The sequence below is a fragment of the Amblyomma mixtum genome, chromosome 2 (genome assembly GCF_055824585.1).
Source record: "Amblyomma mixtum isolate Tamu chromosome 2, ASM5582458v1, whole genome shotgun sequence".
In the NCBI taxonomy this organism is placed as follows: Eukaryota; Metazoa; Arthropoda; class Arachnida; order Ixodida; family Ixodidae; genus Amblyomma; species Amblyomma mixtum.
In genome coordinates this window covers 110694636-110720826 of record NC_143013.1, presented here as the reverse complement: position 1 = coordinate 110720826, position 26191 = coordinate 110694636, and the positions used below count along the sequence as shown (strand labels likewise).

The window sequence follows — 26191 nt, the reverse complement described above, 5'->3', positions numbered from 1 at the left end:
ATATAAGCACGCGCTTATTTGAGATTGTGAGATGCAAATTTAAAAAGCATTAAATTCAGTAAATGCATGATAAGCATTAAATTCACCTGGCAGATTCCCAGCATATTCGGTCTAGCTCTCTACCACTATAGTGTTTTGAAAACGGCAGGGGCCTTCAGTTCACGAAGCAAAATACATGGAAATGGTGCGTTTCTGTAACCCGAACACCGGAACAAAAACGCACACTTCCTTGTATGACAGCTGGGGCTCGGTCTGTCGTTCGTAGCCAATCCTGGATGTTTTCCCTTCAACCAGGCATTGCACGTGGCGGAGCTGGTGCGTATCACGTCAAAGTGCGTATCTGTGCTATCCATATCGAGTTAAGATAGGCGGACTGAAGCAGCTCAACTGCACCACTCTTTGCGATGGCACCAACAGCAGGCTGTGGAGCAGCGATCGCTTGGCTGCTAGTCGTCTTCCTTGCGGGAAGCGTTGAAGGCAGCCAACCGTTTTCATTTTGGCAGGTGAGCGTCGCTGCAATGCTTTCTGCATGTAGTAGGTACCCAGAGGCTGGGCACGGTTTCGAAACTCCAAGCAACAGCCGCCTGTTTCTGCGTAACAGGTTTAAATTTTCTAACTTTTTTTTTTCAAAATGCGAGAAATGGTATAGCCAGCAATGAGAGGTTACCTTGATTCTCCTGGGTTTCAGAAGCACGATAATCTTAACGTTTGATTCAGATTTGTTTGCTGCTGTATTAGATTGCAATGCAGGAGGAACAAAGCTCTTATTGAAAGTTTTTAATTACAGGCGTCCTGTGTTCGTTCCTTTTAGTTTTCGTCATTCAGCATGCTTTATTAGCATTGTACAACAAGCAGTAGCATGCAGTTAAGGAATACAATTGCCCAAGCGCTCGCTGTGACTGTTGCTGTACAGGACGTTTCGCTGTGGCCAGCAGGTTCACCGCCATTACCAGGGGAACGAATGGGGGTCGACATCACGCACCTCCGATAGCTTCGAAATCAGCAGAACAAAGTTGGCGCCACCGACGAGGCAATCATATGCTTTGAGAATCCTCTATCACGGCGTCGTCAGGAAAAGCAGTCAAGGAGCAGCGCGTAGCTATCCCGTGCTCCTGGCCTGCACTGCCGACCAGTACATGTTTTTCACGAGGTGATGTCAAAGCGCACGCAAGCCAGACCACCTTCGTTGCAAGTTCCGCGGCTGCCCCATACGGCGCAGGGGAGATGAAAATAAGAAAACAGTCAACGGCGACTTTCACGAACCACGGCTGCATTGCTGTCGCATTGAAATGACCGCTGTTGGCAAATTTGAAGTTATGTGCAAACGCAGCAAGTTTCGCGGCAGTCGACGAAGTTCGCTGGAATGTTTTCTCTCACCACAGGATCTGCAGATTTGTGGGAATAAGTGATGCGCCTTTTTTGCAGATTGCGTAATTAGAATGTTGAGGTCGATGTGGAGGTCAACCAAGAGGCAACTGCGGTCACGTTTATTTGAGGGCTCCCTAAAAAGAGCTAGCGGCAGAGCAGCGGCGGCAGTGTCCGGCAGAGGCCGAGGTCTCGAGCGTTATCTCTGTTGTTGTTGTTGTTGTTGTTAGCCTTTCAAAAGCTCTCTCTGCGCGCGCCCACAGCTTCGTCCCCACCGGCATGTTGTCACAGTCGCCCGCGCAGGACGATATAGGGCTCCACCCTCCCTCCCCCCTCCCCCCATAGATGGTTAGTTGGTATGTCTCAAGAGTACTGCAGGATGTCCTGGGGCCGAAGGCGCGGCTCCGGTGGGCGACCATGGCTGAGGCGCAGCGGGCGAAATTTCGGTGGGTGTCGAGGAACGCGTAGTGGCAGGTGAGGGATGCCGGTCACCCTGCTAAGTGAACCCAGTGCCGGTGGTGCTGGTGCGGCAGCCGACTGGTAACGCATGAGGTGCAGCGCGGCAGCGCTACCTAGGCGGGCCGGGAGTCCCGAGAGTAGCGCAACTGTTGCGGCGCCGATCTGACCGGTACCCAGGAGGGCGGCTGCGGGAAGCACAGTGAGGTGCAAGGCGGGAAATGTCTGTGGTGGACTGCATCGAGCTGCTGGCGCATGCTCGCAGCCAGCCGGGGACTGATTGCTTGCACGTGACGGGCGGCCGCACAAGTGGCGCCATTATCACAGGCGCCGAGCCGGTCATAGAGAACGCCAGCGAGGTACCGATAATCGGAGGCGGCCCCGGCACCATGACTGCCACCAGGGGCATGTCGGCGAGCCTGGTCAGCCTAGGGAGCTTTCTAGGCGGCGGCTGATGAAGCGGCAGTGTGGTTGGAACCTGAAGCTCCTGTGGGCGAGATCGTGTGGGCAGTGGTCTCCCGGCGCACTGGCAATGAGTGGCGGCCGAGCCAGACGTGTCAGGCTTCCTTCAATGTGCTAACACCGGCGGGAAGCTAGTAGGGCCCACAGCAGTGACCTGGGTTGGCTTGGCAACAGGCGCTGGCACCGGTTCAAGGTCGTTTTCAGACAATATATAATGGCGGGTGACCATCGCCACGCGTTGTAATGCTGGGACCGGTTTGGCCTTCTGATCCTGCTGCGTGGCACTTTCAAGGTGGTGAAAACAGTTGGAAGAGCAGCTGTTCCGGCCAGCAGGCTTGGTATTGGCCGAGAGCTCTTGAGAATCAGTTGGCCGCAGCGTCCACGTTGCTTCAGGGGCCTGTGGAACTATTAGTGCCAGTGCCGCACAGTCTTCCTTGTCTGCAGGAGGCTCTGGCGACAATGTAAGGAAAGCGAACGGAGGCAGGGCCAAAGACGACGGGTAAGACAGCAGTGAGAGCAGGACGTGAGGCAAAGCTCGTGCTGATCGCACCTGGTGTATTGTCGAGAAGGTAGGCCGGGCCGGAGACGCTGGGCAGGAGGGCAGAGAGGCGCACAGGGGCTGCCGAGGCGGGCAGGGTTCTAATTTAGACTGCGTGGGCGCGAGCGAGGCTGGTGCATGGCCAGAGGCTGACTGCGGCGAAAGACGATTTGCTGCGTCGTACGGCGGCAGCGGGACATATCAGGCGACGAAGTCCGCCAACACGGCCGCGCGCAGCTCATCGTATGGCCGGCAGCCCAAGGCAGAGCAGGTGAGTCGAAGCAGAAGGTCGGGTGGGAGGATATCGCAGAGGACTGTGTTCTTGAACGGCTGGATAGTGACGCCGTTCATGTACAGCGCAGCCTAGAACTGAGCGTACCGCCCGTCAACGCCCTGAGGCCGGAACGATGGAAGCGGCGGGTCGAAACTTGGGTCCTGCCAGTACGCTATCCTGGAACGCCGCTGGAGGAGATAGCGGCAGAGCAGCGGCAGCAGCGTCAGGCTCAGGCCGAGGTACCAAGCGTTCTCTCTTTCCGCGCGCCCACAGCTCCGTCCTGTTCGGCATGTTGTCACTGTCGGCCGCGCGCGTCGCTAGAAGATGTACGCGAGTGCATGCCTATTTTTTGTGTGCATGGCTGTTCCTTGTGGATAAATAGCCCATCATCTGACTATGGCACTTGCAATTCTTGATTTTGTTGTAAATCCCCCCTGCAATAATGCCTTCGGGCGATAAAGAAAACCTTCAAAAAATACATAAACAAACAAACACCACTGTCTGATAGAAACAGGCATACGTCCTATCCTGGCTTGTTCCAGAGCAGTCGATAATGCATTGACTTTCGCCTTCATGCCTGGTGTGAAAAAAAGGCTCATTTGGTTGAAGCAGGCTTCATCTCAGTGCCGACGGTTTTGAAAGGACGGTGAAGTGTGACGGCTTTCGCGTGCTTTATACGCGGCCTGGACGCAGTCAGCTTTGCGCAAGATTGTGAGAGGAAAGCAAAGTGAGTTTTCCTATGCTATTAGTTCTAAGGAGAGCGTGAGAGGATAAGAACTATGTAAAGCAAAGCGAGTTTTCCTATGCTATTAGTTCTAAGGGGAGCGTGAGAGGATAAGAACTATGTAACCCAATTTTTCAACACTTTTCTACTACATGCTCCATTAGTACTACTGTACACAATAACTTCAACATACTCTAATTCATTTTTGTCGAAGTCCAATGATGCCCCTTCTGTCTCGACGATCTCGTGTCATTCGGTTCCTATGCATTTTAAAACAGGAGAGGCGCTGAACTATCGTACCCAGTTGCAGTATGGGTACGATATTTTAAATATGTACGTTGTACGCCTGCTATTTAATAAGTTGCTCATTTGGTATTTGCATAAATGTCATCATTCTCTCTTCCTGTTTTCTTGAGTTCATATCTCATGCCGATACCTTATAAAGAACCAAGCGGCAAATGTCCCTCAAAGGTAGTCCACCGGCAAATGACGTTCGCCGATTCTCATGACACCACGATCAATCCGGTTAATGCGTCATGAATCCACTACCTACTGGTAACCTGCTGCAATGTCGCGCCAGAAAGTGAGAACGATTAACAGCCACGACATCACAGTCGATCGACGCCATTTCATAGAGGGCTTCCTTTAGCGCACATTTGACTCTCCGTTCTTGAGTTTTTTCATCTATAGTACTGGGCGGCACGCTCATTTTTAAACCCAGCCGGTGCTTTGAAGGAAGCATAATAGATTTCATTTCGCTTCCACCATCACTCAGTTCTTACCCAGCCATGAATCTCAGTGAGAGATATTCACATCGTGCTATCGCTATTCATGTCTTGCAAAAACTAACACTACAAATATCATTATTCTTTAATATGAGTCGAGGATAACATGTATTCATTAAACACCAGATATTCCCGTTTACGTCATCTATAAATGGTTCACCTATTGAGCAACGACCGTCTCAAGAATATCCTGTGCGATGCACCATGAGTGGCACACATACGTGCCAGAAACATAGGATGTTTTCTGATGCTTGGAAGGTTGGATAAGAGACCTCTGACGACAGTAAACTACAGCCCTCGACTTTGATATAAGACCAGGAAACATTTACAAAGTGAAAAAACGGTCAGAATCACAGCAAGCGACTTTATCTACCCCGAAGAGACTATCTTCAGTCGTGCATCGTCTAATGTCATCCACACGCAGCCTTCCTGCTTCTTCCAACAAAATTTTAGCGGAAAAAAAGGGGAAGTAATGAGTGCAAGGCTGACTGGAAACACTCGAGATTCAGCAAAAAAAAAAAGCCAAAGCAGTCTAAAACCATTTTAATTAGTGTTTAATCATTTTAACAGTGAACTACTGTTCTAGTACTTCAAATAGTTGATTCTCGAGTCAGGCTTCAAATCTTCAACAAAAGGAACCGCACAGTCGCAATCCTACACCGAAAGTAAAGCCTTACAACCGGAAGAAGCAAAAGCCTGAAATAGAACCGCATAACCACTTAGGTATATCCTGTCGTAGTCGAAATCCGGTGGAAAGGTCTTTTAAAATGGACAGGTTGAGGATTTAAAAAATTAGCATAAGAGAAAAACAAACCGCACTTTATAAGGTTTCTTATAAGGCCGTAGAAGAGGTCTCCTTTCAGTCATCAACTATGGGACCTCCGTCTGCATATCAATGTGTATTGAACAAATGATTGACTAATACAAAAAATTCCTATTCTGATGCTTACGTTTCTTTAAAATGACCTTCGGGTATTTTTTATTTAGTCTGTGTTAACTTGTATCTACTTTATTTTCTGCTGTGCATTTCTTCTTATTGTTTTCAACTATTTTATGCTTGCTTCGTTCCACTCCGTGAAATAAATCTATTTCCTTCCGTTTATTCTGCTGTTCAGCTGACTGAGAATGTACTGCTCCCTAACGCTCTCCTCTTTCCTATCTCTCTTGTGTCGTTCTCTCGCCACCTTCCTTGTTTCGGGTTCTGCTGTGCTAGTGTATTTATTTTTTTCTAGTTCTTTCAAAGTCAACTCAGCGCCCTGTTTTCCATGCAGGCTGTCGCCTCCCCCATGCTTAGAGAAAAGGTTTTTTTGAAGTTCACGTCCGATCTCTTTCTACCCTACACACTTTCCTCACCAGTGCTTCTTTGGAGTGAAAGCCGTACTTTACCCCTGCCATTGATTAATCCACCTGCCTGGGATAATAAGCGTCCTCTAGTCGAAACGATAGCTAACGGTTTCAGTCTATCCCCAACCGCTTCTCATTTTGTTTTGCGTTGTCAACCGGCCAATCTTCCTGCCTCCTCTCTGCCGTGGATTTGGGGATTTGGATCGCTTGAATAGCATATGGTGAAAACTAAGCATAATCCCTATCCTCATACTCGTCGAAAGCTTTTCTTTACCACAACGAGCAAGCTACTGGGGAGGAGCCTTCTTAGCTGTGTGATAACACCAAATAGTTCCGCTGCGCTACGGCACGCAAGGCCCTTGTGGCGTCATTCTCTCCGGGGTAGCTTCGATTCTGTCACAAGCGCCATCTGTTGTAATAAAGAAAAACTGTTTCTTTTTCGAACTTTTAACGTTGAAGATTAGCAACTCTTTTTTGAATATTCCTTACTTTACAAAGAATGATATAATATAAAAATCAACAACTGTAAAGAGGACTAGATTATGCAGCGTAGGAAGAAAGTGTGCGTTCAGGCTGCATACGTGCCACCTAACTGCTAGAAGAAGCCGTCCCGGAGCATATTTACTCCCATCGCCATCTTGCGAACCCTAGGATAGTCCTTTGGAAGCTGTATCTGAGCCCAAGCAGGACTCACTACATACTGACTCCTCATTCGTGATAAAGCAGGCGATGAGCATTAGCTGTTTTCCTCTTTTACTTTTACGAATGATTAGTTATCTACTTATTCTGTTCCACAAATCGCAGATTGGATTTATGTGTCTTTCAGGGACGGCCTCTGCCTCGCGTCCAAAAGTTGAGAACGTAGTGTCTTTCGGGAGCGGCTCGGAGCTCATGTGCCTGCATCTCAGAGTTAGCACGCCCCTTAGGCGTCGCTTTTGCGCTTGCGAGAGCTGACTACTAGTTGCACACGCGACGTGTCTACCACCCAACCTCCACGCGAAGTTGTTGTTCCATGCCACGGACATCAGGCTCACAAGCAGATACCAACTCAGGGACTGGCCGGGGAATGAAAGCGCGCCCCGACTGGGGCACTCTGTGCGGCGACTAAATCATAGCCTCTCGAATGCTTCCTCCTGCACCGCACCCTGCATATGCGCGAAGGCTTGATGTTGACAGCACCGATTGCTTCTCATAGGCCGTGAACGTTCGCCCTAACATCCACCGGTTTTAAAAAAAGAAACAGCTCTTCCTTTAGCTGTAAAAAATTCAATAGGTAGGTCCTCGTTCCGCTGAAGCATACTGGTGCTGAAAATCAGTGTGGAGCATTATTCGCAGGGATGCCAGGAAGGAATGAATTTCCGCGTTAATTTTCCGGCTTTGGTCCCTCATATCTGATAACCAAGAAACGTTTCCTTGAAGGCCTATATTTAAGGCATTTACTCAGAACAAAACTGAAAACTACAAAGAAACGACAACTTAACATCGGCTGCAGCTTTCGCTCTGCCTTTTGGCTGTGATTGCAAATCGGCGAGAAAGACACGACACTGGGGGGTCTTCCTATCAGGGATTTTAATCATACTTTGACGATTTGTCAAGTTCATCGACTAGATTTAAGCTAGTAGACGAAGCTGGCTTGACCAGTTAAAGTTTTAATTCCTTAATGGACGTCTTCTGCTTGCTGAGTTCTGAAGACTCGTGTCTGGTCGTAAGACCGTTTTTTTTAGATGTATATATTTCGTTCGCGAGAGTACTCTGGTATTTAAGAGCTGTCATTTCGATGGAACAAATGAGAAGTCTATATTTTTTTTATTTTGCAGGTTGTGGAAGCTTTGAATCACACTGCCGGAATGAACGTCTCCATCGAAGATCCATCTCTGATTTGCATGACGGGTAACAGGACGGAATTTAACCTGACGGCCAAAACGGCGACATACTTGGCCCACTATAAAGGACTGAACGGAACGCAAGAGTGAGACGGGAATCAAAATATATGCGTTCTTAGCACGAACAACAAATACTATATAACGCTAGAACGAAGGGCGAATGCCCCTCAAAGAAGCCTATCCAGCCAAAGGCATCGACCGTTTCCCCCCTTGACCAATCATCTTGGACCTGCTAGCGTAAAATCGCAGCGGGTTGAAAGTTAAAGGGGAGTAAGCACGGCTTAGTGGCGGTAACCATGGCGTCATGAAGATCGGTAGCCAAGATCGGCTTGAGGACCTACTTTCAGTAGCATCTGCCGCCTCAATCTTTAGTTGTACTATGTGGCTATAGTAGGTACTAAATTGACAGCTGGAACAGTAAGCTCAGGAACGCTTTTCTGACATCGTAGCAAACGAATATGTCAGTAACGTCATTGCTCCAAAAAGAATGTCAACACTCCTGAGGTCTGTTGAAGGGCAATGATGGGCAGTGAATAGTCGACACGTTTAACTGTAACTTCGATTCAAGATTGTGATAAAGGGCCAATTGCCAATGGCAACTCAGGAAGCTGTTTAAATATTCTGACGGGACAAGCGAATTTAGAGTAAATTATAGAATTATAGAGTATATTTAGCTTTCGAATAGTTGTAATAAAGAGTTTTTTAAAGTAATACGTATAAGTACCACCAAACACCAAAGGCAAGGAAGCCAGAAGAAATACAGAATTCAGACCGATCTAAGACGTCAAAGTGGACGAGAAAAAAAGTTCATTGCAGCTGTCACAAAAAAGTCCCCTGCCCGTGTGGGATGCCTGAACTCGCGACTTCAATTATATAATTTTGATCAATATTTTCTGGAACAAAAAAGAAGCCCTAAATTTTTTCACAACTGTGGAAAATAGCTCGAACTGAAAGGTACTAAAAACAAGCCTGAAGATAACACACGCATTAACTCGCCACTGGAGTTGTTGCTGAAAATATTTTAAATCAAATCTGGCATTAGCTGCGTGGTGTCGCGAAGTTGAGACAGCGCTTGTGATCTGTACATTTTTTTTTCTATGACTCGTCCACTTTGCTCTATTTTTCCCCATTATGACTGCACCAACAAGCCCATACTTGTGGTCTGCCACTCTCGAACTTTTTTTCCATTGCCAAACGCAGCGTTCACAGACCGCCTCCAGGCTGCAAGAAATGCGACAGCACTAAAAAGGAGGTCACCGCGAAGATAACGAAAAAGCCTGGACGTAAAAAGTTACTTCCGACTTTATCTTCAATAAGATACTGACGACAGTATCGCCGAGCCGCGCATCTCACGTGATCAATATACTCCTACGCTATGTCGAGCTCGGAGTGCCTCCCTGAGGCGTGAGAGAATGAGGGGAAAGGGGAATGATCTTTTGCTTTTCGTTAGTTTCTGCGCGCGTGGGGGGGGGGGGGGGGGGGAGTAATTCCCTTAAAATTTCTTTCGCCAAACAAGCTTTGCCTTCAGGATCCAGTAACTGCTATCGATGCTAGTTAAGTCCCTTTGGTAGCGTACAAACGACGACTAAATTTCTTCACTGACACTGCTATCTCTCCCAAAGGTTATATAAGCCACATTTTTAGGTTGTAAGAAAAGTGAAATATTTGTAATATGAATTTAGCTTTGCGCATTAAATATTACCAAATCATAATTCAAATCGGAAGAACAGTCCCCTATGCATTTCGGTTTTTGTAAAGATAAAATGCGTAACGAGCACTGCACCTTACCCTCGGCAATGCCAAATCTGGTTGGTTGGTTGGTTGGTTGGTTGGTTTATGGGGTTTAACGTCCCAAAGCGACTAAGGCTATGAGAGACGCCGTAGTAGAGGGCTCCGGAAATTTCGACCACCTGGGGTTCTTTAACGTGCACTGATATCGCACAGTACACGGGCATCTAGAATTTCTCCTCCATAGAAATTCAACCGCCGCGGCTGGGATCGAACCCGCGTCTTTCGGGTCAGCAGCCGAGCACCATAACCACTGAGCCACCCCGGCGGCTAATACAAAATCTGGCGCTTTAAACCTGGCATACAATCCGAATGCTTCAGTATCTTTTTAGATTATGAATTTGGTGCCATTATCCCGGCAAATTGTTTAAACATTGGATGATAATGAACTACATAATGCATTAGCATGGAAACATACCGTTTTATATTCGCCAAATAAGAATTAACTCACATAAAAATAAATTTTCTGCCTCAGTAAAGACATCAGAGCATCGCTATTGGATACTCGAAGCCAGCTCTTCGTATTCATTTCCGAAAGAAAAGATTTCATATTGCAACCTCTAACTCAATTTACACTATGGGAAGTCACGCTATATTACGTGTCCCTTTGGAGCAAAGTTTTCGGAGTTTGTTCCAGAAGAGGGCAAATTCGAGCTGCTTGGTACATTTTTGAAGAACCGGATAAAACAGCGCAACGAAACAGGACACAAGAGAATGACAAACACCAGCAGTTATTTATGTACGATTCGGCAAAATACTCTTGACAGGAACTACAGGGCCTAATCTCAAAGTGATCATTTTTTTACAGGCAATTCGTCACCTACGATTACACAAGGGCTAATCCCGATGTTCCAAATAAGGCTACCCTCGTGGTAGGAAAAGGTAAGCGAAATTGCGCAAACCTCTTCTTCTAATGCACAATATCCGTAGAATCTTGCTTTTTTTCCAATGTGTATAGAGACGTTAACAGGTGAAGATCTCCTGATTATAATCTGAATCCGTTAATTTGTTCTTTGCACTCTTATGCCGCTCCCGTTTCTACACAAAGAAAGGGGTAACCCGTATGACAAGCAAGGAATTTTTGCAGTTTGTACCAGAAACGTACATTAGTGACACAATTAGAAAGAAAGAGCTATGCAAGGATATTTTAGTAACAGTTCGCTAGTGAGCGAAGGCATTACTCTTGCTACTCCTGGTAAGCCTTGATAACATAATTGGCTTACGAAATGTGTAAAAATTGAAATTTAAAAGTGCATGATCAATCCTCGGGTCCGGTAGTTAACAGTATTCATCGACGATGCCGCTAGGCTATCTCACCTTACGTGAGATAGCCTCTACCGGCCTCGCAGAAGTAATGACGTCTCCTCGAGCGCCGCAAGGACAAAGCCTGCAAAGCGGGCGGAGGAGATCTGAAGCTGCCACGCCACAAAAAGAAACCGCTCTCCTGATTGCTTGCCTGCCTTTTGCAGATGGCATATATTTAGCAGGCATCTTTAAGAGCTAATTACGAATGACTAAAACAGCACAGATAATTTGCCTTCACGATGACTGCGTCAGGAGCTCTTGCATGGCTTCAACGACCAGCGAACGGCATCGTGTAAACAGATTCCCAGGTGCAAGGTTACGTTCTACTTATCATTTACATGTGGGGAGTATTGTTTGAAACGTTTATAGAACGTTTTTTCTTTAACCCTGCGAGGAATACATTGATGCAGTCTGTGCAGATAGACTGTACAGCAAGGCGGCCATTATGCACAGTCTCTGTGAAAAACATGCAGCCCAAGGTGTTTTGTTCCAACTCGTGTAGCGGGGCTCTTAAGCACATTTGACAATCCTAAGCCTGGCAGTGTTGAGGACTTCATGTCCCTCCCGCCTTCATGAGGTTGGAGTCCCTAAGTATGCAAGAACAGCCGCGCTGCAGGGCTCAGAAGCAGACCCCCTGGGCTGTATAATTTTGACAAAGACTGTGCATTGCTCGTCTCAGTGATTAAACGATTAATTAATAAAAATTACCTCATCAACTTTCTTACTTTAGATTTCAAGAGCCAATATGTTAAAGTTAAAAAATAACTTGGTAGAAACCGTACAAAAAAAACACATTAAAAACACACCCTGTACAAGCGATGCAAGAGGAAACACAGGAGCGGGTCGCCCGCGCTCTTTCTGAAGCTCTGCCGCCGACAGCCGGCGAGAATGGGCGGAACCAGGTGCATGCCCGGAAAAGGTAGCCAATCATGCTTACTGGTCATGTGCATTTGCTGCAAATTTTTCCGCCTCTCGGCAGTAGTGCTTCATCAACAGCGGAAGCCACGAGCTACTGTGTTCCCTCTTATATAGCTTCTGGGCCGCCGCGGCGGGTCAGTGGTTATGGTGCTCGGCTGCTGACCCGAAAGACGCGGGCTCGATCCATGCGGCGGCGATCGAATTTCGATGGAGGCGAAATTCAAGAGGCTCGCGCACTGTGCGATGCCAGTGCACGTTAAAGAACCCCAGGTGGTCGACATTTCCGGAGCCCTCTACTACGGCGTCTCTCATAGCCTGAGTCGCTTTGGGACGTTAAACCCCATAAACTAAACCAAACATTACATTGCTTCTACCTGTACTTGGCGGAACTTCTGGTTTCTTTCCTGGTTTTCAGTAGCAGATAACGGACTCTACTAACTAAAATTTCGTTGAAAGTCACTGCTTGTGCTGCGTAATCCATTCTTTCCATTTCTCTGAAGAGCGTCGTAAGAAAAGCTATTTATTGTTAACTAGCCCAAAGAATTATGATAAGGATCAACTGCAGTCATCACGTAGCACCATCGTGGCACATATAACTCACTACAAAACAGTCCGTGCTCCATTATTCACATAGTTCGAGCCTTTTAGCGTTATCTCCAACCTTCGGAACATTTTTCAAAAGCTAATAAGCGGACCAGTCTCTGTTTACAAAAACATTAAAATATAACTGCAATGTCTAACGCCTGCTGCCCATCCAAGTATAAAATGCTCAAGGAGTACATCAAGAGAAATTAAATTATCATTTGCTATTTTATTGCAGACTACAACAATTCAGTCACCATCACAGTTGGGTACACGGACTACGAGACCTGCTTTGTCACCGTCCTGCCCTTCGGTGAAAAAGATCGTAAGTACTGGCGTGATATATTTACCATGCTTTCGAAGTTTTCCAAAGGCCTTTAAAACGAAGCCATGAGACAAAGATTGACGGATATCAGTTTAATTAACCTAGTTCGTGAATTGTTCCAGTTGTCGGGTCTAGCCAAGGTGTAAGAATATATTTAGTTCTTGACACTGATTGCCAGCCGCGGCGGAGAACACGCACAGATTATGTTCACGTTCTAGTACATGCGCTGACTGCAGCGGCTAGGGGGCGGTGAGGAGAAGTGTCCTGGATTAAATGAATGGAAAAGAAGCATAGTGTAGAACTGTATCTATACTGGAAAAAGCAGACTAGAAAGGAATCGGTCTGGGATAACTCATGAGGCAGTGCACTACTCTGAAACTAGAACACGGTGATTTAGAATGCGCAGCTGCAAAATTAAATTTGACTAAGAAGGTGACACATGTGCTGTGTGTGATACACCTGTAGAAACAATTGGCTTCCTAATACTCGAATGTGATGGTATCGATCAAGATATTGAAGCTGGCACAGTCACTCTCCCTAAGGTCCTAATATTTAGAGATAACAATTGTTATGTAAATAAATCTGCTGTCAAAGTTGGATTGTAGGAATGGTGGCTCAAAGGCACACAGTTGGCATAAGGTTTGAAGTGTAGGACGGAAAAGGCATTTTAAAAAATGGCGATTTTTAGCGAATTTCCAACCATGTAAATAAAATTAAAGAAAGCCCAGCATGCTGGCAACTGCCAACACTTAGTTTCAAAGGGGACGATCATGACTTCCATCCATCTCGGTTAACCTACATGTGCCACCATCCGTCCGTCCGTCCGTCCGTCCGTCCGTCCGTCCGTCCGTCCGTCCGTCCGTCCGTCCATCCATCCATCCATCCATCCATCGATCCGTCCGTCCGTCCGTCCGTCCGTCCGACCGTCCGTCCGTCCGTCCGTCCGTCCGTCCGTCCGTCCGTCCGTCCGTCCGTCCGTCCGTCCGTCCGTCCGTCCGTCCGTCCGTCCGTCCGTCCGTCCGTCCGTCCGTCCGTCCGTCCGTCCGTCCATCCATCCATCCATCCATCCATCCATCCATCCATCCATCCATCCATCCATCCATCCATCCATCCATCCATCCATCCATCCATCCATTTATCCATCCATCCATCCATCCATCCATCCATCCATCCATCCATCCATCCATCCATCCATCCATCCATCCATCCATCCATCCATCCATCCATCCATCCATCCATCCATCAAACTGCTTGTGGCGCGCCCGAAATTCTGTGCCCTTTTAGGCTGTGGTTGCTAGTGTCTTTTGCTGCAAAAGTGCATCTCAGTGCGTGAATGTAGGGTCTTCTGCTTCTAATTTGCTTTAGGCACCATGCACACACCAGTTCTGCTAAACTAGGCTTTTTTCTAGTGGTACATCCCATGGTGATCGTTACGCAAGCTACCGTGGTGACGCGTTCAGACCCGCGAGTCGTCGCGGGCTATGCGCGTGGTGGCTGTGATGTGTTGGTCATTGTTTCAGCATACCTATGAAACCCAGCCGTGTCCAAAAGCCAACTCGCCCCGATTGTAGGCGATGCGAAGCACACGGTGCCTCTTTCCGTTTCGACTCGGAGAAACGCGGATCCAGCAGCCGTTATTGAACCCGTGTTCTCCGGAATAGCAGCCGAGCGCTGTGACCACTCGGTTATCCCGGCTTGAAAAGTATAAAGATCACGATGTGATCAAAGAAAACAATTGGTACTGCTAACGACGGTCTGAAGTCTCCGCAGTCTATATATCACTCTTGACTTTCTGAAGAACCTCCTGCGTAGGCACACTAGATGCGAGAAGACGCAGTATAGCGCAGAAAATTTCGGTTGGCAATGTCATGGCCTCCAGGAGTTTGTACCCTCTGTGCCTTTTGGTCCCACGGCACACGGTGGTATGAAAGCCAAAAATTCGCCGGCAACGTTAATAACAAATATGCAGGCGCATATTTCGCAAACGACTTTCGGAATACCGGTGGAGCATTTTGTGGCAGAACATTATTAAGGGCAACATAGCCATTCTAGCAGGCGCACTGCATTTCTTCGGCACTGAGATCCACGAAGTCCGGTTAACAGCCTCAAGTATTTTAACTTTTCGTGTGCATGCCGGTGCAGCTTTCCTTGAGATCAACAGCCGCACAGCTTCTTAGGTGTCGGCGTGATAGATGAGGTTGGCGGCAAGAACGACATGGGTATTCTCGTAAATTATTCTCTCGTCACTTAGCGAGAAGTGTACTGCACTAGCCGCTAGAACGTCGCAAACGTCGGCACTGAAGCGTCAAACTGGTGGTTTTCTTTCACTCCCGGTGATCGCCCGTATAGGATTGGAGTTATGCCACCGAGCACGGGAGTGCGGCACCGAGGCAGTATTCGTGAGGCAGCCGAAATGAGCAAATGCCCTTGATATTTCTGAGCATATAAAAATACCCATTCCCGAAATTAAAAAAACATACGTGCATGCCGCGGTTCCAAACAATTACAAAATGCTCTCCTTGCGTGACGCCATCTGTCGCGTTCAAAAGAAGCACAAGGAGCAGCGAACAAGATCTGGCCGCGCTGTCCAACCCAGTGTCAGCACCTAAATATATTCTTACACCGTGGGTCTAGGTCATAAAGTAGTTTGCAGTTAGAAGCTAGATTAACACCAGTTCAGCATTTCACCAACGAAAGGTTTGCGGCTTTCCTTCAATAAACCTCATTTCTGCATTCACTAGTTCGTTCAGTCAGTTATGACACGCTGCTGTGGCTAGGCCCAGTCACTAGGGTGCTCGGCTACTGAGCCGTAGCACAAGGCTTCTACCTCGAACGCGGCGGCTGGGTCATATTGGAGGCATAACAGAAAAGAGCCCCGTGCGCTTTGCGATCTCACGCACTTAATGAACCCCAGGCGGCAAAAATTAATCCGCAGCCTTCCACCGTGCTGTCCCTCACGAGGCACAATTTTTTGTTCCACGGTTGAGGATCTTGGACAATACGATCTTGATAAAGCGCTCCTAAGCGCTGCGAACAGCAGCTTAGTAGGCATACTCTACAGCGTAAGGCCTGTAGCAAGCGCAAGTGGTTAATTTAGATGTTGCTACTGAAATGCGAGTTTTTTTTTCTCTCTTGTCTTTTAAATCTGTTCGTGAACCACGTCTTTTCTGACGGTTCCAGATGGCCGTCAAAGGAATATCTTTGCTGCGGTCATCTTGTTTGCGAATTCTAGCCAATTATTATAAACACAACGGCAGTGTAGGTCAGACCTAAAGTCGGGCAGAAAGTCTTCTTCCAGCTCACTGTTTACTGCAATCTGTTTCCTCGACCGTACAGTCGGACAGCCTCGTAAGGTGTATGGTGCAACTCGGGAACAAACTGTATAACTGCAATAATAATTTTATGATCCCAGATCTTACGTAAGTAGGAAATGAATGATCAGCTTTCCGGGTAAGCGGTTAGTATCTCACACAGAATGTCTGAAGCACCGCTAGCCACGCTTGTTTTTTTGCATATTAACCAAAACCAAAGTAGGTCAAAATATGCCTCAAACAACCAGCAACTGTCTGGAATAGTAAGTAGGCGTCAGGGTCGTTTCCTTTTCCCAGCAGATATCTGGCCAATTCAAATGCTCGAAGAGAACACTGTCCTAGTTAGGAAATAAATATAGTGCAAATTAACATCTTACTAAATTCACCAGGCAACTGTAGAAGGGGGCGGCGTAGAGTTAGGTGGGCGGATGAGATTACTAAGTTTGCGGCGATAAGCTGTCCGCAGCTGGCACAAGGCCGTGGTATTTGGAGAGATATGGGATAGCCTTTGTCCTGCAGGGGCAGAGCAAGCTCGCGATTAAGTTCTCAGTAAAGTTAGCATGTGAGCAGCAAGATTATTTTCGGTACGGCGCGACGCATATGGCCCACAATTTCAAGTTTTGACGTGGGGTTATAACTGGAGCGTAACAATTGTTCACAAGCAGTAAACAGTTCGCCTCCACCACGCGCACCAGTATGATCATGGCGAAGAATGTTTAAACTTGTTTGGCCTGACAATTCTTTATTATCAATGAGGTCATCCGTGAGAAGTCAGGATTAGTACATTACTCTGGCGTGGTATTACAAGAGATGAGAAAGCGACATGTTTAGGAACGAAGCTCTGTATGTTAGGGTAGATTACAGAAAAAAGGGTTATCTGACTAGTCCTCCCAGCACCGCTGTTTGTGGAGAACACTCTTATTTTCCAATTTAAGGCGTTTTCATTTTGAGTTTGTGGAGGAATTGTACATGAATTGTCGTAAGTATAACGCTTTGATTTCGTTTGTAAAGATCTGTAGCTTAGCATAGTGTCCATACTTGCTTCTAGCAAATCTGAGAAGGCGCTTATCGGAACCCTAAATTAAAGTGAGAAATCCTCGCCAGGGCTATAATCGGCCTCCTTTAATTTGCGCCGTTTCGACTGAATGGCTTTTGTGGTTTTTAAACACGAAATTTGGACTGTTGTAGGGCGGGGTCGCTCCCAGAGTGGTAGCGGAGGTGATGCACGTGTTCGACGTGAGCGGGGTAAATTTATATATGAGACATAGCAGCTAATGTAGAGACGACTGTTTGTTCCGTTATTGCGGATGATTGAGAGGGTTGCTGGCAGGAATGTCATGGTTTAAGGCAATTTTGCGTCACGCGTGGTTTTCGGATTTGCCAAGAGGCAGTTAAAAGTGACGTAAACAGCGAAATGTTTGGACAGTGCTAGTCTAGATTCTTTCGGCATCTGCATGCCTACCTGAAACATCTTTATTTTGGGATGTTAGGTTATCTAGGTCCTTGCCCTGCAAAAAATCGCTTTAGAACACATTATAAATGATGTTTAAGACATTTTACATCAGACAGTGTTTTGACTCAGCAGCGGACAGTGTCTCCCAGTCAGCAAGGTTGAGGTTGGGTCCTGGCGTTTCTTCAATGACACGTAACCACAATACCAAGGAAGGAGTAACACGCGCATTCAACAACAAATGCAAAATCAGAACAGTGAACTCAGCAGGAGAAAAAAATTCTGTTTTGTCCTTCTAGCAGAGAAGTTATCAGTTACTTGTCTGCATTGCAAGTACAAACTGATGTGTGATCCGTGTGATGGCACAGCTACAGGGTTCACGGAGTGATTGGCAGGCACTACGCTTTTTTACCTAGTATTATACGGGCGCTTCATGAGGATGGGCCCTCCTGCTATTTCCGGATGGTCCCATATGTTTGGGACATGGGTTCAGGAAACACTTGGAGCGGAGAAGAAGGCTGGAACGTTCGGGTCACACTGCGAAAATTGCAAACGTCGCCATGTAGAATGGCTGTTGCCAGGTCGCCGTGCCGCTCGACGATACATCTATAAAGATCTAGAAAGATAGGAACCAGTAGAGCGACGGGCAAGACGAAGAGTTCAGCGATATATACTGTGGCATGGCCGCAGAGACTGCCTATTAGTAGATTATTTCCGCTGTATCGGACGGCGTTGAGGCAGTCGCATGGCTTGTCCCGCGATGACCGGCATAACGGTGCTACTTATCGAGCGATGAGCGCCGGGGAGTACGACGCACAAGCGAGCGCGCCACGTGACCAGGCTGATACGTTTCCTGCGCCGGCCACGTGACCTTATGATGTGCGAAAAACGCAAAAGGAGCCGTCCGGTGCACAGCTTTCCCAGCCGCCCATGTGACCCCCACCCCGTGACGACACTGCGAGCATGTCTTGAAAAGAGTAAGAAGAGCAGTGGATTATTATTAAATCGTGAAATGCATACCGAAGTTACAAATCGCGAAAGCATGCCACAATTTTTTTTGACACAGGAAATTTCGAAACGTTCAGCAGTTCTCTTTATTGGCAGCACTGAAAGACAGTTTGTATTTTGCCGATTTTAGAGTTTATTGATTTTTACATGAAGTGATGGCCCTCATCATGAATACTAGCACTAGTTCTGCACTGTAGTTGTTTACCAGTCTGTGCATCAGTTCTGTGCACTTTAATCCAAAAGTCGCATTGAAAGTAAAAATGTAAGATTTTGAACTACCGTGTCGTGATGTTGGAAGAAATGCGAAGAAAACACTTCACAAATGATTTTAAAATGAAGATATTGGTTACAATAGAGAGTGTCAGCTATATCAGCAGTTCGTAGAGTGATGCTATAGAGCCAACTTTCGGTGCGAATGGTGCTGTGGAAATTTCGCGCTTTTTCAAAAAAATTCTCTTTCCTACTCATTTCTGTGGAAACCGCAACGTGGATGTCTTTACTGTTCCATTTATTGAATAATTACCATCTCTGTAAATTGGATTAACAAGTATTAACACTTGTGGTTATAAGAAACTATAACACGTCACCAAAAAAATATGGTTCAGACATCTCCGAAAAGCTAGTTTTCTCTGCTTTTAAAAGATGCATTTGGTTTAACGGTAGCTGCCAATTTGTTTCAACTGTAAAAGAAAACGCAAAGATGAAAACTGGCAGTTGAGCTCAACTTGTCTCAGGAAATGCAAAATTGTGAAAAAGCTCTTGCACCTAGAAAAATATCTTTCGAGATACTTTGAGATGTGATGCTAGTGCACATATTTAAGCATTTAGAAGTACGTGTATAGATTACTTTATTAGCCACGCTTGTTTGAAAAGCATAGAAAACAGAACAATGTAATCTGCAATAACTTTTGGGATATGCATTGCACTGCGGCGACTTTTTGTACAGTTTGAGATCGTCTCATCACTCATCGATTCTCAAAATTTCATGCACCTGCCTTGTTTAGTTTGAAAGTTATTCCTGATCAAAGTTAGCGTTTTTTAGAAATAGTTAAAAACGGGAAGCAATATTGTTCAGGTAACCAGCACGTGGCAGTTCTGAGATTTTGCGTGAAGAAACTTAATACTTCGCTCTACGCGGCTAAGCATCGCCTTTACTGTACGGCTTTTGAGGAATGCGCAATGTCTAGTTGAATTTAGCTACCTTTTTTGTTCTTCTTATGAAGGGCACAAGCTCTTGAAACGTTCCGCGGCTTCTTTGTTTCTGGCAAATATACTCTTAAAATGTCGGTCTCTCATTCTTTTAATCAACTTGTAACAATTGCCGACAACAAAGTCCACAGAATACAAACAATAATAGCAATAACGCAGTGACATGCGATAAATGTAGTAAGTAGCGCCATCTACACACATGCACGTCTACTAAATAATCACAGTTCAAAAAAATAACGAATGTGGCGCTGCTAAACATTTGCAATCAGGAGGTGTTCACGAGAGGGAACGATATCTCTACGATGTTTGCACGTTTCCCTCGATTTTGCCCATGTAGTGTGTGTCGAACTTCCAAGCAGATTTTCGCCATATTGCTTTGCTGGATTGTTTTGTAGCATAAAGCTAGTAAAGCCACACTACGCGGGTCAGAGCCCAGTTTTTGCGCGTGTGCGCGCCGCCTGTTATGCGCATGCGCGAGAACCGCGTGACGTCACGAGAGGCGCAGGTCCGCAGCTGCGTCGCCTCCTCGCCACAGCCGGTGCGAGCTCCTCGCTGCCGGCGCCGCCGGCGTGCGCTCCTCTCCCACGCGTGACCTCGTGTTTACGACAGTTGCGCCGCGCGCTACTGCGCATGCGCGAGGAGGGTGCGCGGAGAAATGACGGTCGAGCAGCTGCCAAACGGCGCAGAAGACTGGAAAATGTAAATTCTTCCGATCCCGAGGTTGTCGCCTGGCAGTTTGCCGTCGAGCAGCCAAGGCGAAACGTGCGGCCGAAACACCGGAGCGCTTTACGCTACGTATATCCAGGCATAGCAGAGCTAAGCCACTGCCAATTTTTTAGAGCGCAGCTCTTTGGCGTCCGTTCCTGGGTTTCGCGTCGTCGTCGGCGTTGTCGTCGGCCTCGTAACCAGCTCCGCCCCCCTTTCATCCCCCCAGCGCTATCGGCGTCAGCGGCATCAGTCAGTCGCTGCTATCTCTTCCCTCCTCCCTTTATCGTGTTGTCCGCTTGCTGCGCGCGCTTCTGCCCCCATCGTTTGCCGCTGGGTGTACACGCCGCCCCCCTCCCCCCTCTTCCTGCGAGTCTCCGGTTGTCAAAGCGCCGGCTCGAACTTAATTCCTTTCTTCGCTCCTCCTCCAATGCAACCCCTGTGCGGTGGCAATCAGAGAGCCAGATCGGTGGCGGCGGATCTGTATATGTGCACCGCCCGAGCCGAAATTGCGAATACGTGTGAAAAATAAAAAAAAATTCTGTGATAGCGCATACATGTGTTGCTCGATTTCTTTGCCTCAATCTATCGAAAAGGTGAAACAGCTTATTTGCTGCGCTCAAATTTCGCATTAGGAAGTAACGTAATCGTCGGTAATCTTTTTCACCTGACGCTACGAAACGCATTCTGGACGTCGTATTATTTTTCGAGGACAGCTTTGGCATTGCTAAAGCGACAGGAAAGGGAAGACACAGGCTTTCGCTTCGTGCTGCCGGTTGTTCGTTGTTCCGGCTAGCGCTGTGGAGGGGAAGTTGGAGAGCGCTCGATTCGCCTGCACTCACTGCACCAGTTCGGCAAAGTTCTGCGGCAGCGGCGGTGCGGCGGGTGTGTACCGCTAGTTCCGGCACTTTGAGCGCAGTTTGGCACTGTCTGCTTCCAAAACGGATGGTCGAGTGCAGGCCTGGTCGTCGCTAGCCTTTGCGATGCCAATGAATTGCAGCCAGCTGTTTACAGCCTACATCAGCGGCAGCCAACATATCGCATCTAATGAAGAAATGTGCAAACAGCACATCACAATAACATGTTGCCATGAACCAGCCTCGATCCGTTTCTTCGGGGAACTCGAGCAGCGTTCTAGCTTGTCGACGAGTGAAAGTTACTTGAGTTTCCGCCGTTTATCACAACCCGTAAACCATCATCTGCTTCCATGGCGGCTGCAGCTGCATTATTTCAGCACTAACCATGGAGCAGGTGCAGTTTTCCTGAACTAGACTCGAACTTCCTTCAAACGAATGCCCTGGTTCAGAAGGCGCCATGATCCACCGCTGAAATGAATCCATGTGGCATATAAGTCGGGTACAACTCAAGAACGAAGCAGCACATGCCCATCAAAGGAGACCGCCCAGCCAAGCGCGTCGACCGAACAGTTTTCTGTTGGGTCTTCATAGGTGCGCCGCGACAGCACCAGTGGAGGCTGAAGCCGCCACGACCGTCTGTTGCCGGATATGGCCCCACCTGTAACATTCAGCGTTTTTGCGCAAAAGACGCTCTCGCGCGGACATATGCGAAATGTGAGCACCCCAGCCCTCTCCCCCTTTAGTGGCCAGTGCAGCTGAGACAATAAACGGGGGCACCACACCTACTAGTACCTTCGCCTTTCTCCCTGTCTTTTCCTCTGCTCCAGCTCAGGTGCTCCTAGAGACGATGGCAGATGCCGGGGCAGCAAAATCTTTTTCTTTCTTTTTGCGTTATTATTCTTTTAGCCTTATCCCGAACAAATGACATCCACCCTCGGCGACACGGGGACAAAGCGCCGACTCCTTCGCTCTCTTTCGCTGGCTTGGCTGCATGCACAGCCACACAAATCGACGTGATTGGCTGGAGAGCTCCCTCTGAGTTGCGTGTGCCGCTTCGTTCTTTAGTTGTAACCGACTATAGTGCTGAGAAGTCCCCTTTTCGGGAACTGGCACAAAGGACCGCACCCTCCCCTTGCTGCGCGCCCCTCCTGCAGGCGGGTTAGTGGAAGGGGAGGTGCTAAATGCGAACCTGTTATTCGCTTGCGCCGTAGCGCCTCCGAGGAAGCCGTGCATGCCGCAATCTTCCAGGCTGCCACCACCCTTTCCCGCTGCGCCGCTCGACGCTTGGTGCCGCTGCTGTTGAACCGGTCGCGACTCGCTAAAATCGAGTTCATGTAAACATGCAGTCAAGTTGGGCTGACCTTGCTCAACTTGATCTCCTGGCTCGACCCGCCGAAGTCGGGTTCATGTAAACGAGGCTATAGTTGCCTGACAATAGACGGTGTGAAAATAGCAGCTGTTCCTTCAGTTTCCAGGTACGCGAGCGTGGACACGCATGCATACACACACACATACGCGGGCGCACTTTTTCAATCTTTGATCCAACCAAATCGAGTCAAATCGACGCAAGGCAAGAAAGATATAGATATCAGCACGCGATGGAAAATTCTGGAGAGAATAAGTAAACCTAATATGCAAACTGGATGCAAGAAAGACGTACGTCTAAAATGAATAAGAGCACGCAGTTGAGGGTCCAAAAGAGAGAGGGGAGGGGGTCGCCCTAAGTGCCTACAGAACTATCGCTTTGTAGCCGACCCCCTTTTTTTTGGCAGCATTCCTGCACACCTCGCCTCCACCCCCACCCCCCCCCCCCTTCTTCGTACAATGTCTATAAAAAAGTCTCGAGTCCGCCTCGTTAATGGTATGCATCTAACTCTATACTGCATTTTTGTGAACCTTGGCAAAATTCCGTCTAAGTTGATCGGAATTGGTGGCAAGGTGCCGCCGCACGTACGACGAATATTTGCTTCTTAGGTAAACACATTCCGACGCCCTGCGGTGCTAACCCTCTCAATAGCAATTTCACGTCTCTTGCGCAATGTCGATTCATCTCAAAGGTAAACAGAAACTGACAATTTCCCACTTCTCTCTGCCTTTTTCTTTACCAACCATAGTTTATAAGGTTGGACAGGCATCCGCTGAGCGTTGACTAAATTGTATAGCTGTCTTTGTTGTAGTTTTCTTATCATAGATGCAATACCATTTGATAAAAAAATATACTTTTTTCAGCGCTAGAGTTTGCAGGTTACACTCTAGACCAGGAGTGTTCCGACTACTACTAATATTACTATGCATCAAGAGTGACGGAGTGATTACACGCGCAAAAGACGAGGGCAGAAGGAAGGACACAAGAAATGCACCGATTTCAACTATAAGGTTCATTTAGAAATATATACACGGGATATAAACATAAATAATTTGCTTTATATCACACCTTGCTTATTTTTAGCGTCCGCTTTCTCTTTTCGCTTACTTAGTAATTTGCGCTGTGAAATTATGTCAACAATTATCACTAACTCTCCCAAGTTTCCACTGTATCGACGTTGTGCCTTTTGCGATGCGGGCTGGGCAGCATTTTTTTTTTTCTTTGCTCCCACTAATATATGTCACGACATTGGAAACAGTAAAGTCTGTAGTCGGGTAAAACTCAAGAACGAAACGGCACATTCCCTCAAAGGAGGCCCTCCAGATAGTAACATCGACGGTACAGCTTTCTGTGGCTACTCAGCCAAGGCTAAACAAGAGAGGGAAGGAAACGGTCCTCTGTTCCCGTGCTGGGCATCCTTATCCCGAACAAGGATCACACCACCTCTGACGCCGTTTGGACAAAGACGGTACCCTCTTTGCCCCGGCTCTCCAACGTTTTCCCTTCACCCTTCCGGAACCATAGACCGAATAAGGAAGCCCCCCTCTCTTTGGCTTTGGCAAGGGACAGGCAGAGAAAGAAGCATGCGGAACCACCCCAGCCAACACCTCCCCCCACGCACGACGGGGACCAGCAGCCGGGTTTGCCATGGTTCGTTTGTAATCCTCTGAAGGCAGGCGCAGCAGCAAAAGAAAAGCCTTCACGCAGCACGGGTCAAGAAAGGACCGGACACGTATCTCAACATCTCAACCAAAACCAGTCTCGGGTCGCTGGGGGCAAGACGGGTAGACACTTTCTCAGTGATGGATCAGTGTCGTAGCCTGGTGGCAGAATATGAACTACTTGCAAGATGGCGGCAGTGGAACCGCCACCTTAAGTACGCATAGAGGGAATTAGGAGGTCAAGAGAACGAAAGCGTGGTCCGGAAGGCGCTGGGGATGGGGGCAAGTGGTTAAGGCTTTGAGTCAAGTTGTCGGACTGCTGCGCTTCAAATATTCTTCATAATGCCGAAGATACCTCAGATGGCATCTGCGCAGAGACAAGTATGAAGCTCGTGCGGCTGAAGATTTGCGGTAAATAAAACTGAACCAATTGGCACGAACTCTTCCTCATTCAGTGCTTTAAGAAGCGTTGTGCGGTGTAGTTCGCTCATTTTATATTACATACTCAAGCTCGCGCAGAAAAGTTACTTCAGAACACAACACGAATTGCAGGAAGATCTATTGTTCAATAAAGACGCAGGCAAAATGAGGGCGAGCCACTCACGTATTCCTCGATATCCGGAGTAATTAAAGGGCGTTTTCCAAAGAGGTATTAAAAGTCAGTAGGCAAGTAATAACACCCAAATATGTCAAGTATTTGTTTCTGCGCAATCCCGATCAAAGCTACACAGGTTCCCTCATCCCAAACACAGGCCCTATCTGCTCGCACTGAATAAGTCTTAGAAGAAGCTCTCGCCCGCTCCGATTCTCCTCGGAGCGGCATGTAATAATCAAAACATCAATGTAACGGCGATTGCTCTCTTAGATTCAAATTCTTTTTTGTTGCAATTCAAACACAGCGTGTTTTTTTTCCCCTGCTTTGCAGAGTGCATCTTGTTGGTTCAGGTAGAATACGTGGATGAAGTTCCTCAGCGCTGCTACGATGCCTTCACTGACGTCTGCGGGTCTGGATTTCCTCTTTACGACAAGGACCTCTGCGACTTCTAACATATGACCGCGGTAAAGCGCAACACAAACGCAACCTGTTCGTGCGCAGATATATGCTTTCAAACACTTTTTCCATTCTTGCAAGATAATTCTCGCATACCCTAGCACTGCGTAGATGTCACTAGTTCAATGTTCTTTTTTCGCGCTAAATATAACGACCAAAGGAGCGTTCAGACCTAATGTAAACCTGTTTTTTTCGGTAATAAATCTCTTCGTTCTAACACATTTGACCTACGATTTATTTATTTATTTAATACTGCAGAGTCGCTCGACTCCAAGCTCGACTCATTTTATTCGATTGAAGCTCCTGAGTGTTGGCTAGACAATTTCGGGTTTATAATCTGTGAATACCTGCTTACGCCTGCTTACGATGGTCTTCTTTCGTCCAGCGCATCCTGCCAAGGACACCCGGTGGTTCCTCCTTCAGGGATGGGCGTAAACGCAGTTCGAATTCATGGTCATTCTTATTCTTCTGAAGGCTGTCCAGATTACTGAGGGCTGTGGAGAAATGTGCAGGACCAGAAAGCAGGACGCGGGTAAACGTATGAACTATCCTCAAACTGATGAGGCGATAGCCTGAGAGACCAGCGTTGGTAACTGCCGCGCATCTCTTGAAACTACGAGACGTTACCTACCCCAAGGAGGCAAAAAAAAAGGAATTTAAAAGCAAATGAAAGTGGAGCAGCGTTTGCCGGATACCACCAGATTGCAGAGTCAGCTTCTGAACGTCGCTGCGGTTCACGTCGCCCGGTCTCTACACACTGCTGACCAAGGCCGGAGGCGCCGCATCTAAGAGAACAATCTCTTCCAACAAACGTACACGCCGAA

General features: G+C 47.5%; 1 protein-coding gene across 1 annotated transcript; it reads left to right on the top strand.

The window, feature by feature from the left end:
- The first annotated feature begins 306 nt into the window (after window positions 1–306).
- Window positions 307–25554, top strand: LOC149360565 (uncharacterized). Its single transcript, XM_089569324.1, has 5 exons — window positions 307–503; window positions 7766–7917; window positions 10428–10501; window positions 12663–12749; window positions 25242–25554. Exons 1-5 carry the CDS (start codon window positions 405–407, stop codon window positions 25361–25363), a joined length of 534 nt encoding a protein of 177 aa, XP_089425450.1. The 5' UTR covers window positions 307–404; the 3' UTR covers window positions 25364–25554.
- The last annotated feature ends 637 nt before the right edge of the window (window positions 25555–26191 follow it).